This window comes from Crinia signifera, chromosome 4, assembly GCF_055691185.1.
Source record: "Crinia signifera chromosome 4, ASM5569118v1, whole genome shotgun sequence".
Taxonomy (NCBI): domain Eukaryota; kingdom Metazoa; phylum Chordata; class Amphibia; order Anura; family Myobatrachidae; genus Crinia; species Crinia signifera.
Genome location: NC_139220.1, coordinates 44,645,078 through 44,664,878, shown reverse-complemented (window position 1 = coordinate 44,664,878; position 19,801 = coordinate 44,645,078). Strand labels below are relative to the sequence as shown.

The 19,801-nt window shown below is 42.9% G+C and overlaps 1 protein-coding gene across 1 annotated transcript in view; it reads right to left on the bottom strand.

Moving 5' to 3' along the window:
* Positions 1 to 482: 482 nt before the first annotated feature.
* Positions 483 to 19,801, bottom strand: part of BLTP3B (bridge-like lipid transfer protein family member 3B) — a 108,652-nt gene continuing 89,333 nt past the window's right edge. Inside the window, exons 18-21 of the mRNA XM_083181681.1 lie at positions 12,673 to 12,929; positions 9,028 to 9,136; positions 3,808 to 4,016; positions 483 to 1,016 (exon numbers count right to left, since the gene is read on the bottom strand). Coding sequence (XP_083037807.1) covers positions 894 to 1,016; positions 3,808 to 4,016; positions 9,028 to 9,136; positions 12,673 to 12,929 — 698 coding nt within the window. The 3' untranslated portion in view covers positions 483 to 893. The remainder of the gene's footprint in view (positions 1,017 to 3,807; positions 4,017 to 9,027; positions 9,137 to 12,672; positions 12,930 to 19,801) is intronic.

Here is a 19,801-nt window from a genome sequence, read left to right as displayed (position 1 = left end):
GAACAGTGGAAAAAAACCTCAATTTATAAAGGGTCCAAAATACTAATAAATACCCCTTTTCCACTATGCAAGCAGGGTGGCACCCGGGATTTTGTACCCAAGTGCGACCCGGCTTGCAAACCTTTTCCCACTAGAAGCCTTAGCCGGCATAAAGCCGGTGCGCGTGACATCATCAGGAGGCAGGGCGGCGCTGGGAGACGAGAGCTTCTCCCAGCGGTAGCTGTTACATTGCAGTGAATGAGACCCGGGTCACATCGACCAAGGTTACCCGTTTCCGCTGCCCCTGCATCCTGGGCCCAACTACCCAGGTAACTACCCAGGTTGGATTCGGGATTTTGCCTTGGGACGCGTTTCCACTATTTTTGCTAGTGGAAAAGGGGTATAAGAAACCATTTCTCGACGATGGAAGGGAGGTTAACTTGTCATCTCCCCTGAACGATGCAGAATCATTTTTTTATTTATTTATTAAAAACACCAAGCAATTACATTGTATTATTTATTGATAGTGCAAATAAAATTTTAAAAATAATTCTTAAACAATATTAAAACTGATTTCCCTAAAAGATAATTAACATATTTAATGGTTCACTTTTCTTAAATAATTAAACAATTCTGTCAAACTTTTTTTTTTTTTAGTATATATAATACTTTGAAAAATGTCAGAGTGTTACCATTTGAGTCCTACGGTTAAGACGATGGAACTGCATGATTGCTGTATAAAGACTGCTATGTAAAACATCAACTCTTCAAACTTCACTTTTATCTCCTACAAAGCTAGAAAAGACGTCCTGGTGGCATCCCTTGTTCCTAGTGCATTCCCAGCCTAGATAATCTAGCTATACTATTGGACGTATCAAGTCTTTTTATTCTGGTGCAAAATCCAAGAACCACGGCTATTTCTCCATGTGAGTCCTCTTTAATTTATGAAGAAGGCTGTCCCTTTCCATGTGAGATTCAGCTAGAGCCATCTTGGTTTTGGCCAATTCTTGCTTTAGACATTCATTTTCTTCAAGAAGCTGTAAATAAATCAATGAAACAGATTTTTTAAATCTTACAATCCAGTCTCAGATGATATCACATATTAAGCTGGCCATACATCTACAGATCGATTGTCAGATTGGGCTGTTTGGAACAAAAACCTGGTAATATCCGAATGACAGTTTTTGCCAGTTTTCCGGCATTTCAGAGCAAATCATCAACTGTCATTTGCGCTCATCCATTACCAGGATTTTGTTCCAACCAGCCCGATCTGACAATCGATCTGTAGATGTATGGCCAGCTTAAGTTTTGGAGGTGGACTGCAATCAACCAATCAGAAGCAGCTAGCTAGCATTGGCAAAAACCTTCATTACATGTACTATATGTGCACGAATAATGTATTTGGCTACGGACAGATGTGTAGTTTTCTCTACACTGGTCTGTGTTTGTTTGAATGAATAGTACATTGTTTTACACGGCCTACATTACACAGGACCTTAGATCCCCAATCCTACCTCTACAGTCACAGGCAGATGTTAGCAATGTGTGCATAAATGGCAAGAAAAGGCCCCAATACACTACCGCGACTTGGGCCGATTTTACCCGTTCCAGTCGAAGCGGGCCGAGAAATCGGCCCAAATCGGGTGCATGCGATGTCCCCTCAGGTACGATGTGACCGGCCACCGACCCTCCTCCCAGCAACATGTGAAGGTCCCGGGTGGCGGCTCGTGAGAAATCGGCTGGCCATACACTGCTGCGAGAGATCGCAGTAGTGTATGGCCAGCTTTAGTATCGCTTGTTTTATGGTCATGCATAGTACAAATCTGCAGAATCTGTGTCCAACTCGGAACATCTAATTCCACTATATTAGAACAGGATAAATTTTATAAAGTAATTGCTTCATTTATTTTCACTGTAACATTTTACAACGGAGGACAAGCTGTAAAAGGTTGATAGATTGACTAGAACAGATCAGATCAGATCGATTCTGAAAACATAGTGCGACAACTAAACACAAGAGTACAATTTTTTGGAAATGATCTAATTATCCGTCACACCTAGGTATGAATCCTGCCATAGCGGAGACACATACAGTATATACTGCTGTACATTGGGTTACGTTTTTTGTTAACAGCAGCCACCATAAAAGCCTATAAATATTTCAGCACAAACTGCTGATTAATCTAGAATTTGCCAAAGAGCGCCGATCTCCTCTGAGACAGAAGAGGTGAACTGGGGCTCTAAATCAGATCTCCTGATTAATGCATGCACTTCAAAAGAGATAAGTGATTAAGTGTTAATTAATTTGGACAAAGACTCACTACACAGATTAACTTTTTTTTCCAAGAAAAAAAATGACAATTCTTGCCTTAGACTTCTGCAGGATACATAATTACACAAAATGCCAATGTTCCCTTTTATCACACGATATCCTAAAACCCGCTGTAACGTTGCAGATTTGACAGCTAATTTTAGTACTGAACTCTGTAATGTGCAACAATAGATACTTGAAGCAAATCGCAGGTATTCAATTAGCTGCACTCATTTTTGGGGCGATAAAACAGGCTATTCTCATGATTTAACTCGATGCTATTTAACTACAACCAGTTTTTATCGGCCAAAAAAGAACCCATTTTCGGCAGATATCACATGCGATCCGGTATAAGTTCCTGTGATATAAGCGTTATTGCGGCTCTGAGGGCTAATTGAATATCCCCCTATATTTTAATACATTGTTTATTAGCCAGATGTGCCATGTATTACGGTTTGACAGATCTGTGTTCTTTACACATGGGGCAGTGACATTAATCTTTCCTTTTATAGATGGCACCACTGCTGCTGGCTCTGAGCTGCGCTGGGGATCTTGCGTGAGTTATGATATCCCGCCCATGCCCAGTCCAGCCGGAGGAGGTCAATGTTAACTGATGCGCTGCCAGCTGGAGGAGGCATCGCTTGAGGGGAGAGTTAGCGTTGCCCCACATCGGCAGGCAAGATGTTAGTACATCTTGTTGGTCTCGCCTCCTGCTTCGGCTCGCTAATTAGGTGAAGCAGGAAGTGTTATAGCAGCACGTTAAGCTCCGCCATAATAAATCTACCCCTCAATCCTCAATATGCTGAATCCTAGCACCCAGGAGACAGCAGACTTCTGGGCATTCACAGTCACAATGGTAATTATATCTTGCCATATAAAAGCTGAATCTCCTGCCATCTCTACCTCACTAGATATGCCGGTTTTCCTCTCACAAAATGGCTGTTCCACGAAGTAAATAACTAGTACAGTTTACCACACCTAACGCCTTAGCAGCGATGTACGCGGACCCCTATGATATGGTTTATAGTTCAACATCAAGTATGTTGGTTCGGATTTGGATTTTAGCTTGGCAAAAAAAAAAAGATAATCATTGATAAAAAAATAAATAAAAATAAAATAAATGTAAAAAATATAAAATAATAATAATAAAAAAATAATATAAAAAAAAAAATAAAATAAAAAATCGATGAACAAAACAGCTGAAACCATGTTGTTTTTTTTAAATCCCAAAGGACTGGGACTCTGTTGGGATCGGATCGCCTCAGGAACCGCACATGTCTACTTCTTAACGCTGGGAGTGCCAAGCGAATTTATCAAAATAGGTGTGAAAATCGGCAAGCAAACATCTTTATTCATCATAATGACCTGTAATGTTTACTTTATGTAGGAAAGATAATCTTTTTTTTACCTAACATTTTTTGTTTGAATTTATGTAACAAATGAGATACGCTGGCATTTTCAGCAGATATTTTGCACATCTCTCAGAGATGACCATTTATTTTGCAGAGTTGCCGTACCTGTTCTTTACTGACCCCCTGCGTTTTCAGACCGTGGCGTCTAATGACCTCCGATTCGACAGGGGGCACAGGGTCTTCAGGAAGTGTTTGTGTGCATTTTGTAGTGATGCTTTTGTGCTGTACACTTTTAGTGTTGTCACAGTTTCTAAAAATTACATTATTCAATTCCTTATGATTCAGGTTGGTGTCATGGCCGGAGTCTGGATTACCTTTATAGATACATATTAAAAGAAAAAAAAAAGGTTTGTTAATAGAATATTACGAAAAATGAACAGCCAGACATTACCAGATGAAATCATTAATTGCATGCATTACCACAACACGTTCCAGCAGTGATGGAGAAAAAAATATTTTAATACCATGTAATAAACTTCAATATCCCTATTCCTTGTGCAGTGGGGACCTTATTCTGGTTCACATGCAGCGCTGCGTGCGAATTTAATGCCGCTCGGTCCACAAATAAACATCCATTCGCAGCCTTGTGTGGGTTGACCAAATCACTCTCAGGTGCCTTAGCTTTGTGTGCGCCCTGTACCAGAACAGGGCCGGCAGCTAACCTCCAGTGACGTCAGCTGCCTGCCCCCGACAGCCGCGTCACTGCCTCATTTCCATGGGAACGCCCAGCGTTTTCATGAGAACACCCATGAAACGATGGGCGTTCACATGGGAGCATCCACCCGCCGCCGACCCACGCCCTCCGCACACAGGCATGCGCCAAACATCGGTCCCCGGTGCGAACGGACGGGGGACCGAACAGACCACAATAAAGGTACTAGGTTTCAGATTATTAATTTTATACATTTTTCTCAAAGTCTCTTTTTTTATTTGTTATTCAGATAATTTGGCAATCGGAAAAATCCAAAACGAAATAAAAAGAAATAAAAAAATTGCATACATTTAAAAAAAATATATTTTCTTAGTGGCTAAAAATAAAATGTATTCGGTACTTGTTTCCTAGAACGGCCACAATCGCGGGCATCGTGTACCTTAAAGTTAAGGTACACGATGCCCGCGATGGACCCGATATCCTTTGAAATCAGGTCCATTTTGCCGGCAAAGGCAAAATCGTGGGCATCGCGTCGGTCGCGTGCATTAACATGACCCCTGACGCGACCCCCGCGATTTTGCCATAGGCTTCAAAGTTAAAATATTTTTAACATTGAAATCGGGAGCATCGCGTCGGTCTTGTGCCATTATAATGGCACAAGATGAGATGGACTTGATTAAGGCCATCTCACATAGGAAACAATGTGAAATGGGCCAATATGACCCATTTCACATTGTATACGGCCCCGTCATGGGTTACGCAACCCCATTGTGAGCGTCACCCCATGATTGACGCCAACCCGAAGCGTGGCGAACGCAGCGAGCCCGCGAGGGGCGGTGGTGCGCGTCCTCCGACCTTTTTATACCCCTACTATCCACGTCGGCGTGGAGTCAAGAATATAAAGTGTGGCGAGCGCAGCGAGCGCAGCGAGCCCCGCGTATACCTGTGAAGTTATACGCGTCCCCTCGCTGCGCTTGCCACACTTTATATTCTCAACTCCACGCCGACGTGGATAGTAGGGGTATGAAAAGGTCGGAGGACGCGCACCGCCGCCGCTCGCCACGCTTCGGGTTGGCGTCAATTGAGGGGGTAAAATTTGGGGTCTGGGGAATACTTTACATTGAATCCAATGTAAAATAGGGTCCCAGGGACCCTATTCACATTTGATTCAATGTAAAAATCGGGTCGATCGATCACCCCGATGCAAATCGATGTGGCCGTGCTAGGAAACAAGTACCATGTATTCTTCCAATTGGATGGATTGGAGTGCATCCATTATACACATGCGTCCACATCTAGCCTCCTTGAACATTAAACAGCCTTTCAAGTCCTGCCGTGCGGCTTTTTTCATGCAACTTTTTCAGTTATGTTTTACTTGAAAACACTAACACAGCATTTCGTCTGCAGATCAGGCCGCAGTCCCACATAAGAATAAATTGCTTGTGCGCCCTATCCGCATCACTTTGGGAATAAGATGCATTTTACTGGAAAAAGTCACACGAAGAGACGCTTGCGTGACATATAATGCACGAGTCATACAACACTTCTGCATTATATGTAACGCGACTTGTAGCGCTTGGAGGATAGATGTATGTGAACACATCTGCACACAAATGCGGTTTCTATGGAGGGAATTCAATAACACATCCCGGGTATGTTTTGGGGATGTGTCACATGCTGATATTTGTGTACCGCAGCTTTGAAGGTGTGAGCAGAATCAGCCTACCACAATGAGAGATTCAAATAGCTGCACATTTCCTACAGAACCCTGTATGCTACTATTCCGGGCATTATGTGGGCTGAAAACGTTCCTGAAATGACATGCAATGCACGCAGTGGAACATCACGCCAGAAGCTCAAAGCGAACCGTGGGCCTGATCTAGTGGCAGACCACTGAGTAGATACCAGCCGTCCAGACAGAAGGAAACCCCGGCCTGTGCAAATCTGAGCGTAAATTGAGAGAATATTCACCTGCAAATCTATATGCAATTCCCGAACCAAATGATTTTTCCAGTCTGTACAAATGTAGGTCTGACCCTTCCACAACTCTGCTACGGAGACAGGTTGATCGAGGCTGGTGCGGAAATCAAAGACCCTCCCTTAAAATGCCAGCGTATTTTGTGACCCTCCCAAAAAACCGACAAGTTACCACCCCCCAAACGCTTGCTTTCTGATAGTCATATTGCGAGTGGATTGCCATTAGATCCTTTCGCGAAAGAACAGACCGTCCTACAATATTCTTTTCCTCATTGTGATGATGTGTGAAAATCAATTCTGTAAAGAGTATACCCCCCGTGGTCATCCACTTTCCGCCATTCATTTCTCTGCTCCTGGCTTCCTGCCACGGTACTGTATGAATGTTCCGCTAGCTATGCAGAAACATGCATAATACGATTTTACAGCTTTCTATATACAGATCCTGGGTTCTATCTTTGGTTGAAAAGAAAACTCCATACGCTTTATTTATAAGGTGTGCACATGACTACAGGACATTTTGTAACATTCAATAAGAGTATAGACAGGAGATCTGTTTGGAAGAGAAAGAAATTCTTCCCCAACAATCACAATTAAATACACAATATAGATGGCACTGAAACCTCAGTCTTGCATCACAGAAAGCCAGCGGTGCTGAGAGGGTTGGTCTGCCAAAGGTGAGGACGTTATGGCCAAATCTAGGGCTGCTATCAAAAATTGTGGGGCCAGGACTGACAAAATAGGCAGCCCCCCCCCTCCCTCCCCTGGTCGAACCCCTGGTGTGTCTGGTGAGACCTCCCGTGTCCGCAGCAATGGGCGCACTAATCAACCTCTACAGGTACTGCACATTGCATCAAGTGAAATTATGACAAATTAGACTCCAGCCCTAAGCCCCCTTTCTGGGCCTCTTTTTCCCCTCCAGCTATGCACACCCCTAAGTCAGCAATCCTGTAAAGTAAAGTACAGATCAAAATGCATTTCTACATGTAGCGAATGAGTGACCATCACCGCTAGCTTGTGTACAAGACATTTGGGCTTTCAACCATGTGGTAACTATTAGTCGACACATGTGTTGACCATTTTGAGCCGTGCTCTCCAGCGAGTTAAATTCACACTGGTTATTTTCATCTCTGTATAGTGTTGCAATCTATGTGGTGAAGCAGAATATTTATGTGCATACATATTGTTACATTGTGTAATGTTCTATAAGGACATCAGCTTATTTCCAACTATAGTACCAATCAAAGTCACCAGTGCCCCCCTTTTTTGGGAGGGGGGGGGGGATAATTAGGGTGACCAACCACGATATCAGTGACTAGCTGTAATGTCCTTATTTCACCAGATCTCAGTGGTCAAGTATATGCGCCAGTACCAATACAGAGAACCTTTCAATAGGTCACAGCACACTGCTGATTTTCACCACTCCTTCTTGCAGCACTATAACCAACAAATCTAACCACTTGAAACCCACCTGTCTAATGTTGGATTACAGGGGGTATCGAACTGTGTGAATACATATTACGGTCAACATATGGTTAATAGACCTTATACAGTGCCTTGCACCCCCAAGTACAAGCACAACCCAAATTAGACACTATCACATGAAATAATTGACTGATTTAATATATTAGTGTCAACAAGAATTACCTGTCGACAGTGCATGTGTATATAACAAATTAAGTGTGCTGAAAGAGTGAGCCACCGCTTTTTAACACACCACATTTATGTTGTTCTGTCTTGTGTGTTTTTATATTTCGCTATTTTTAAAAACCTATGTCGATAAAAGTTAACTTTTATTCGTGAGAGTCATTAAAGGTGCACCACACCGTGACATATCTTTATCTTTCATTTGCTCTTGTATATCTTATTTATGTCCAGTGGTAGCACACCTCCCATACACTAAAACTTGAAAGAAATAGACCAAGTATAAAACATTACACAGGGGGTCCATCTCTTTTTCCTCTAAGTATAATGAGGGTCCTGTGCGAATAACAAACCCTTTCACTGTGTCTGTATACTATTTAAGCCTTTTAGACAGATAAAGTAGAGAGAGACTGTACCCAACAACCAGCTCCTGACATTTCTCAAACACAGCCTGTAACACATAAGTTAGGAGCGGATTGGCTGCTACAAGCACTCTCTTTCTCTCTCCGAGGTTTAGTAAGCAGATCCCATACTATGAAAGTACTGTAATGTGGTATAATATATCAATGTGAATTTAGGGCACAACTATAGTTCAGAAAACGATCTAGAACAGTGGTTCCCAACCCTGGTCCTTAAGTACCCCCAGCAGTACACGTTTTCCAGGTCACCCAGCAGGTGCACTCATTATTCACTGACATATTTTAAAAGATCCACAGGTGGAGCTAATTATGTCACCTGTGATTCTGTGTGGAGACCTGGAAAATGTGCATTGTTGGGGGTACTTGAGGACCAGGGTTGGGAACCACTGACCTAGAACATTATTATGGAGCACTAAATTAGCCACCACTGCGGAGGAGTGTGTATACATTGGGACAGGGGATCCTGGTCCTTTGGGGGCAAAAAGTTAGGACTACACCTCTGGACAGGGTTGTGTCCTTATAATGCTCCCTTGGCAAATTTCCGTTCAAATTTTTGTATTACTACGATAGTACAACAGCTACACCCAGATCCAGCTATCTGACACTCTCCCTGCTCGGCATCAGTGTAGAACCTACCTTTAATACAAAAAGAGCCATCATCATATCTCTCTACTAGGAGATTCTCGATGTTCAGGATTACAGGCTCCGGCTCCGGGTCACTGTTGTTATTCCTCGGACTATCATCCTATAGACAAACAACAACAAAAATGCCTTAAAAAAAAAACAGACACCAAAAAGAATTTGTGTAGTGATAAAAACAGATTTCTAAGCCTATTAAGGTTTTCCCCCCTATCTTTTGTATATCGAGCATACCTCCCGACATGACCCTCTCTAGGAGGGACACGATGCCCTGCGTCTGGACTTTCTTCTTAATGCATGATTACCTTCATCTGTGTTGAATAGGTTAAATGAGGAGAAAGGTGCTGCACTACAGGTGATGGCAATCATACATTAAGAGGGAAGTGCAGGAGCAGAGCAATGTGGCCCTCCTGGCGAGGGTCATGTTGGGAGGTATGTATATAGCGGTGTACATCTCTAGAAGCTCTTTTATAGAACATCTTGTATTGTAGGGTTGTCATTAAAAGGTGGCACTAACCTAACATGTTCTATGTAACTCAAAGTAATAAGCACTGTCTGATCAGAATATAAAGGGCCTTGTATTGTATAAATGTCATGGGCTCTCTTGTGTTGAAGCCAATTATCACATTCTGAAAACCAGAAAGTACATCATCATAATAATAAAAATAATAATAATTTGCCATATTTCAGTAATATTGCCTGGACTAAATATAGCCTGAGATGCCTAGTGGGCCTAAAGGTGAAACCTCATCTTATAAACCTTAATCCCCTGCATCTTTCACTATAATTCTCATACAGATCCCTCATAGGGGGAGATGTATCAAACCTTTGAGGGAGAGAATATGGAGAAGTTACCCATGGCAACCATCAGCTTCTAAGGGCTAAGGGGGGTTGTCAATCCCCACAGCTATAGCCGCGGTGGGCGCCTATTCAATACTGTCTTAACCAACAGCATTGAAGAGGCAGATCAACAGAAGGGGCCCGACTTTAAAAGCTGTCGGGCACATTTTGGCCGAGAACGGCAATGAATTGTCACAATCACGGCCCGGATCTCGACAACCCATGGCCATTTACGTGGACACGCCCCCCTTTTGGTTGATTGGCAGGTGGGACATTGAATCCCGTCTGACAAGTTGCAGTTGAACAAAACGAAAACGGATCCTTATATATTTTAGCATTTAGAGTGGCTTCTTTAATAAAAGCAGCACTAGGGAATTTGTATTGCGAGGAACGGGCAATTACACATAGAATAGCCACAATTTTTCCTAGCATGGCACAAAGATTGTATATATTAATAAGGAGAAATGTATTCACAGTGCCCCACTAATAATTCAAAGGCAGAGATAGTGAGTATTATAGTTTTCTCCTCTTGCATACATATAGGTTTTAGGAGTATATAAAAGTTATATTTTAAACAATATTATAATAAAGAGTGCCCCAGAAAATACTTTTTTCCCAGTTTTCTTGTATCTGGATCCCCCCATTCTTCCAAAACGAAAACGGGCCAGGGTCACAGGTGTTGGGATGTACAGACAGTCGTGACCCGGGATTGAATAAACCCCTAGATATGCTCAACGGTTAAAAGTGATAAAATGGAGAGTGACAAACAATCAACCAATCAGCAACTGTCATTTTTCAAACCCACCTTGTAGCATGATAGCTGGAAGCTAGTTGTTCATCACTCTCCCCTATCCTTTTTCAAGCTTAGTACATCTGGCCCTAAAAAGGTCTTTCATACACTGTGCTAGATAAATGAAAGAAGCAGATTGTTGCTTTTGGGCAACCTCTCCACTCTCTACCGAGCCTGCACAGTGCTAAAAGACAAAAACTAGAACCCCACACACAACAGCATTTATGTATTAGGAAAATGAATAGGGCCCATGCAGTGCCGAATGCAAGTCAGTTGTAACCGCTCCCATATTGTGTGCATGGAGCAAAATGCAGAGATGCACCACACAGGCTGAGCTGTACACATCTCTGCAGCCTAACTTCCCATTCCTGTATGGTTACTTAGCAACCAGTTATCAGGGCTAATTGCATCAGGCCTAACCTTGGTGCCAAAGATCCATCGGAGAACAGGCAGGTTTACTCTACCACCCAACACTGCAATAGTCTACAGTTCCCATACGGCCAGATGTATCAAGCTTCAAAAAGTGATAAATGGAGATTGATAAACTGCCAGCCAATCAGCTCCTACCTACCATATTACAGGCAAAGTTTAAAAAAATGACAGGTAGGAGCTGATTGGCTGGTTGTTTACCACTCTCCATTTTATCACTTTTTAAAGCTCAGTGCATCTGGCCCTCAGTGAGCTTTCCCAACGTGAGAACCCCCATTATATAACCCAGTTACACCACTATGAAAACAAATCCTTTTATAGTCCCCAATTACTTCATAAAGTATATAATGGGTCTACCATGTGGCTGTATATGGTTTCTTAGGGCCAGATACAGTCATTACTGTGCTCTGATGTTCTTTTGTCCCTTTATATTGTTCTACATTTTACTTTGAAATTCAGCAACAAAACATAAGCATTAGCCTGGGTGGTTAGCAGAGGACCAGGGTTAGAATATAACGTATAATGCAATGAAACATTTACAGTATAATACAATTAGCTGTTATCGGTCGTGATTCATGCTCAGCCTCTATAAATGTTATCGGAAGCAGTAATGGGAGCTTGGGGAAATCCCGGGGGTTTCATGGATACTGGGCAATGTAACGTAATGTTAATGGATTTATGCTTGTGATGAAGTAATTTCTCATCTAATATCACTGACGTCCAAGGGCTGAAATTAATGCATGAATCAAATCAGCCCTTGCGGTTCTCAAACTGCCTCGGGTTCTCTTTAGACAGCAAGCTGTAGGGTCAGGTTTCTTTTTCCTTTGGATATTTTTAGCTTTAATTAAATATTAGATAATGAACGTAAAAGGAAATAAAAAAATGTGTGGAAAAAACCCCAGTCTAAAAAAAACCTTGTATTTTACTAATATAGGGGGAGATTTATCAAAGATAGGAGAGAGATAGTGGTGAAAGATAAAGGACCAACCAATTATCTTCTATCTGCCATGTTATAGGCTGTGTTTGAAAAATAAGTTAAGGAATTGATTGGTTGGAACATCATCTCTCTCCATCCTTTGATAAATCTCCCCGCCCATGGTTGTATGTGCAGTATACCTAACAATAGACATCAGTGACCAATTACTCGCATCACTATATTGTGCTGTTTGAGGACCCTGCTTCTTTTACTATTCATTTCCACAATTACCACTGGAACCACATAAAACTAAGGGCATATCTCCCACCTTTCCTGATTGTCACACTAGTTGGTGACATATTTCCGACTCCATGAAATTGAGTGGGTAGGAATGATTTATGTTCAAATATATTGTTTATTCACAGGCTGTGGCCATGTTCATTTATTTGATAGTCCATAAGTTCATGACAGGGCTTGCCGGGACATGTAACCACTAAATAACCATATATTTACATTACGCTGCAAAGCACATGGTCGGCATTAACATTTAGAAGAGCCTCAATGATCTCACCGCCATCTTGCTGATTCATCCCACAAGATGGCTGCCGTCACTATGACAACTTTGGTAATTATTTTTTGCCCCGAAAGATAATTTACATATAGTAACCTGTAAGTGCAGCCTGGCTTTCTGAACCCTTATCTTCATTGGCATTACTTCTGCAATGGAATCGTCTTCTACAAAATGTCGTATATTTGCAAGGGTTGAGGTGAAGAACTCGGAGCTAAAATCGGTCACTTGGCACTGGAGGAAGCCTTTCTCAGCGGCTAGTAGGGAATATTGCTTAGCCCCAGGACCGGTCTCCAGTCTCAGGCTGATCTCTGGACAAGATTTTCCCTGTGCCCCAGAAGAATTGTGATCTGAACCTGTTGGAAGAGAAAAAAAGGGGATTGTTTTCATGAAATTTCCATTTACAGAGTTGCTCCCTTGGTAAATCCCCAAAATTGATGGCCATCATCAGCAATATCATTTCAATGAAAAATGCAAGTAACTCAGGTATATTAAGCTCGGTGAATTGATAAAGTGTCTGGTTTTTATCACCGGCCAATCAGCTTTTAACTGTGAAGTTACAGGCTTCGTTTGAAAAATGACAGGTAGAAGCTGATTGGTTTTTATCACCGGCCAATCAGCTCCTACCTGTCATTTTTCAAACGAAGCCTGTAACTTCACAGTTAAAAGCTTATTGGCCGGTGATAAAAACCAGGCACTTTATCACTTCACCAAGCTTAATAAATCTACCCGTCAGGGGTAAATGTATGAAACTTGGAAAAGTGGTAACTGCCCCCATAAAGAACTTTATGGACAAGGGGATAATGCACCAGCCAATCAGCTCCAATATGTAAAATAACAGTTTTGGGCTGATTGGCTGGTGCATTAATCACCTTGGGGATAGATAACACTTTACCAAGCTTCATTCACTTACCCCATAGTTGCAAGAACACAGGGATATTTAGTAGAAGCTATAGCTGCCTACGGTTTCTGCCATATGTTTGTCGGCTGGCATACACTGTAAAACGGTACAAATTACAGGGATGTCCTAAGCTTTGGAGAGTGATCAAGTATACAGAGATCAAGCACCAATCAGCTCCTAACCCTCATGCTACAGGCTATGTTTGGGGGCAGTTAGGAGCTGCTTGGTTGGTAGTTTTTTTCTCTCTCAAATTTCCCCTGTATATATGATGTTCTAAAAACCATGACAAAACTGCGCCCTTGTGGTTATTAATAATATCAGTATATTACCATTCTGGGTAAAGCTAGAATCTTCTCTCACAAATGCAGTTATGAATGTAACCAAGAACTTGCTCACAAAACAGATGCAAAGTACTACAGAGAATTCCGTCCATATACCGGCCTCTAATGTAACAGACACTACCCTGGGAAACATCCTGCGCAGAGTTCTCATGGATGTTAATAATGTAATTGCAGACAAATATAACACACATGTAAAATATTCATGTCAGTTATAATAGACTGAATAATAAATTCATTTAATTTTCTCAAATATCTTTAGCAATAGGATTATCTAAATTAATATATAGGACGTCTTCAAAAATTCTGTAGATTAATAAAGGCAATTCACTGTTCCATAAATTATGTACTGTAAGTCTTCTCAGTGTAATAACAGAAAGGATATATGGACTGTGATTTATATAGGGGTGCACTGGGTTCAATTAACTTCAGATCCACTTTCCAAAACACGGATGGCTTCTGATTGTTCCTACTAGAATCGTTCGGTGGTCCTGCCTAGCGGTTTACCAATTATTGGGCTATTTAGGCTGCAGTCTATGGCACCGGTCCTTGGGGTGGTAATGTGCAGTCAGTCACCCCTTAAATAAAGTAGACCTAATTTATTCCGTTTTGGTAGCAGACACAGGGCCAGATGTATTAAGCTTCAAAAAGTGATAAGGTGGAGAGTGATAAACCACCAGCCAATCAGCTCCTACCTATCATTTTTCAAACCCAGCCTGTAGCATGACAGGTAGGAGCTGATTGGCTGGCTGTTTATCACTCTCCACGTTATCACTTTTTGAAGCTTGATACATCTGGCCCACACAGTGTAAATAAAAAAAATTGGGTACTTGTGTATTATCTGGGCGCCCGATTTTATCATTGCATGCCACCACTTAAGGCATGCGATGCGATTTTTCATTGTAAAGACCAGATTTTTAATTGTATAGTCACCCATGGGTGATTTCATACCCCCACTATCCAACTACGCATGGAGTTGATTTCATATAGTGTGGCGAGCGCAGCGAGCCCCGTGAGGGGACGCAGATTGCTTTACATGTATTCTGCGTCCGCTCGCCACGCTTCGGGCTCGGTGATTCGCTGCGCTCGCCACACTATATAAAATCAACTCCATGCGTAGTTGGATAGTGGGGGTATGAAATCACCCATGGGTGACTATACAATTAAAAATTGGGTCTTTACAATGAAAAATTGCATCGCATGAATTGTATGCCACTATATTGCATGCGATGCGATGAAAAAAATCGGGCGTCCAGATATTACACAAGTACTGTACCAAAAATTGCTATTGTATGGCATTGCAATATGGTTTTGACAGGAAAGTTTCACCAGATGTGATCATGTCAACTAACTGCTTAAATCTATACGTACATTGGGTGCAACACATGTTCTCAAACTCGGTCCTCAGGACCCCACACCGTGCATGTTTTGCAGGTCTCCTCACAGAATTACAATTAAAATAAATAGCTCCACCTGTGGATCTTTTAAAATGTGTTGATGAGTGATGAATGCACCTGTGCACCTGCCAAGTGCCTTGGAAAACGTGAACTGTGTGGGGTCCTGAGGACCGAGTTTGAGAACCCCTGGGCTACAGACAATTTGTTAGCGCACAAATAAAGCACATGTATGGTTACAGCACCCTTTTTCCTGTCACCAGCTTTCATTTCAATGTTCTCCTGCAGAGTTATTACGAAGTCACAATGGGGGTGGGGAATACACTATGGCAGATTATTGTATACAAGGGAGTTTATAGGATTTTGATCTCCAATGACTGTAAAATATATACAACTTGTATCTTATATGTAATCTAAAATGCTATAAATAAACGAACATAGCATGTAAATATACATCATTTACTTTCATAATCAGTCTATAAATGTAAAAAAAACCCCATCAAAGCTGGTGATGCTTTGCAAACTGTTTCACATTAATTACTTTAACTTTCTTTGTGTCAAGTCCTAGGGCATATAGTTCCTAGTAGTGTAGTGCCCCCAAGTGGTCATATTACTGCAACTGCTGCAAAATGGTTCCTTAGCATCCCCAACCATCTGCTGGTATAAACATTCCCGATAAAACGTATGGCGTCCCATTATTTCACAATGCATCTCACCCCATATCCAACAACAAAAGGCTATGCTCTATTCAGCAAGACATAGAACTACAGTATAAGAGGACTTCTTCAAACCTGTCCCATAATCTCCAAGTTAAGAAAAAATAGTAATATGAGATGGAAGCAAAAAAAAGCTGCATCAGGAATAGGGATGCCAATCCCGGGGCATTTTTTCAATCCCGGATTCCGGGATTGAAAAATGCTCAATCCCGGGATTCTCGGGATCCCGGGATTGGCATCCCTAAAAGAAAAACACACCCTGTCCACCCCTATATGGGCGGGCAGGTGCGTGGCAGCCGGGAGCGGGGCAGAGCAGCGCTGCGGGGGTGCAGATTTACTTACAGGCTGGCGGGAGCGGGGCAGACAGCGGCGCTGCGGTGATGCTTGCCTGACTCCGGGCAGGTAGCGGCGGCACCAGAAGCAGGAGGGGAGGCTAGGAGTCGGCCGGGAGCGGTCCTCTCCTCTGTAGCAGGACGCTGGCCTGCGCAGCGTGACGGTCAGAGGTCACGCAACAATATCCCTCCGCCAAGTGCCTAACCCAGGCATGTCCAAACTATGGCCCTCCAGCTGTTGTGCAACTACACATCCCAGCATGCCTTGCCATAGTTCAAGCATTCCCTAATAGCATAACTGTGGCAAGGCATGATGGGACTTGTAGCTTCACAACAGCTGGAGAGCCATAGTTTGGACATGCCTGGCCTAACCTTAACAATCATGAAACACCAGGTGGTGACCATCTGCATGTCTACCTTTTGGCCTTGACAACAGAAGTCCATGTTGACCTTTTAACGGTCGACCTGCCGGCTACCTATCAGATGAAGGTTGCAGCTGGACAGTAGTGACCCCCTTTCTCATTGGATGGCAGGCCCCTCCCACGCAGCCTAATCACGGTGACATATAGTGGTGGAGCTCTATGATTGAGAAACCCTTTCACAGGATATATGTCTGACTATAGCTTGCGGGGGTCTGCTGAGATAATGCTATTCCTGCCCATCACCAAAGCGTAAACTACATAAGATAAAACCGAGAGCTTCATTTCTCCTTGTGTACATATGACCAGCACTGTGCATTGCCTCAGTACACATCATGAGCTTATGAAAGCCGTCTGTAAATAACAGCATATTCAGGCTGAAATACGCTCCGTCATTTCCACTGAACCGCAGTGGCGCTCGCTGCCTACCCTGACAGATGGCTAGAAATATGTTTTCTTTTACCATAATCCCTCACGGTAGGCATTTAATACGGCACCTTCTGTACAGATTAATAGGAGGCAATTGTTTTCTGGACGCTGTAATTCCTCAAAACTGTTCAGCTCCTTCCCTGGATTTATAAGGCTGTGTCACCGCTTGCACAGCACACAGGAGTGTCTCGCAGCATTAATCCCAGCAGTGGGTATTAGTCTTTCTTGTAAGGTGACAAATCTGGGACCTTTATATTCAAGCACTTACAGTCAACTGTACTCTGGTTTTAAGAACATATACAATCATCTTGATTTGTGATCTCTCAATAAACCAGATAGGTTCAGGTTATTACACACATTAGCTGCAGTTTGCATTTTTTTTTTTATATATTTTTACTATAAAGTTTAGGGGAAAGCCAATGGCCTCTACACATGGCCTGATCTCAGGGCATTTTATAAGCGATCTCCCTAGATCGCTTAGAAAAGGTCCCTACGTCGCTCCATGTGTAGGGGCCATAGTGATAGCAATTCACGACCCTGCCCATCGCCATCGTCTGGCGATTAATATCTAGCATCGCTCTAAACACTCAACATATCTCCCCGTGTATAGGCCCCATTAGACTAGACAAGGGGTCCTCCAACTATTTTGCTCTGGGACCCCATCAGACAATATAAATAATGACAGGACCCCGGCAAGTTACTGCAGAAGGTCATCACATCACATGTGTAGTCAGCAGACAGCACATACATGGCAGCATTGTGGAGGCACAGAATGATGGGAGGAGTCTGAAGTAACAGACAATTCAACTGATTTATCAGACTCCTTGAATCACTGACTGAGATTAGAAAAGTCGGTACTTGTTTCCTAGCACGGTGCCAGCGATTTTAATTGCATTGATCGGGACCTAGATTTTTACATTGCAATCAATGTAAAATGGTCCCTGAGACCCATTGTTACATTGGGACCAATATAAAATACACCATACACCCCAATTTTGGGGTCAAATGCCCCCCCATTGTTAACGCCACCCCAGTATTGACGCGAACCCGAATCGTGGCGAGCGCAGCGGTACGCGTCCTCCGACCTTTTCATACCCCCACTATTCACGTCGGCGTGCAGTTGATTTCATAAAGTGTGGCAAGCGCAGCGAGCCACCGAGCCCGAAGCGTGGCGAGTGCAAGGGGACGCGCATTACTTCACAGGTACTGTATTACGCGTGCGCTCGCCACGCTTCGGGCTCGGTGGCTCGCCACACTTTATAAAATCAACTCCACGCCGACGTGAATAGTGGGGGTATGAAAAGGTTGTAGGACGCGTACCGCCGCCGCTCGCCACGCTTCAGGTGGACGTCAATAGTGTGGTGACGTTAACAATGGGGGGCTATTTCCCATACAAATTACCCATAAGGGTGTGTATACAAAAAAAAATTGGGTCCATTGGCCCATTTCCCATTGTTCCCTATGTAAAATCGCTTTGATCACGTCGATTGCATCGCATGCCATTATAATGGCATGTGATGGACGCGATCAACGCAATTTTAACATTGACAGTTAATTTAACATTGATTCCTATGTAAAATCGCGTCGATCGCATTGCATGCCATTATAATGGCATGCGATGGACGCGATCAACGCGATTTCATCCTTGCCGGCAATAAAGGCTCTTAATTGACAGTAAATCGCGTCCACCTTATGTTACCTTAACTTAAGGTATGCGATTAACCACGCCGTGCTAGGAAACAAGTACCGAAAAGTCATCAACCTGATGGTCAGCAGCATGGAGTCGCGACTCCATACTGAGATCAGGACCCACAGTTTGAGAACCACTGGACTACACACAGTTTTACACAATCTCTATAGTGATCAGCGTTTCACCTTTTGGACAATCATGAGAAGGGTTTGTGGTTTCACGTTATGGGCCTGACAAAACCATGTGCTCTGCAGGTGGGACAAATGTAACGTGCAGATATCGTGACATTTTGGGAGTGATTTTTTTGTGTGCAGGGCAAATAGGGGCTGCTTTATTTTTACACTGCAAGTTAGATTTCCATTTGAACACACCCCACCAAATTCTCTCTCTGCACCCGTTACATCTGCCCCACCTGCAATGCAGCATGGTTTATTTATTTAATTTACAGTTTCTTATATAGCGCAGCATATTCCGTTGCGCTTTACAATTGGAAACTACAGTGATTAAACAAACTGGGTAGAAACAAACTGACATAGAGGTAGGAGGGCCCTGCTCGCAAGCATACAACCCATAGGGATAATAGGAGGGATACATAAGTATAGGAATCTATTGCATGGCAGTCCCACCAGATTACAAGACAGTCCTGATGGGATGCAATTAGATATAAATGCTACTGGAGGTTATGTGGGGGTTCCGGAATTTGATAAGCTGCCTGAAGAGGTGAGTTTTCAGGGAACGCTTGAAAGTTTGGAGGCTAGTGTCTCCTCCGCTCTAAGACTCTCCTCTTAATGTGCGTGGAAGGGCATTCCATAGGGTGGGTGCTGCCCGACAAAAATCCTGCAAGTGTAAGTGGGAGCGAGTAATGAGTGTGGGTGAGAGACGCAGATCTTGTGCAGGGCGGAAAGGTCGGGTGGGGATATATTTTGAGATAAACAAAGAGATATATGGTTTTGTCCATTTGAGAAGATTTTGTGATCAACTCAGATGCAGACCATATGCCTATGGCTAT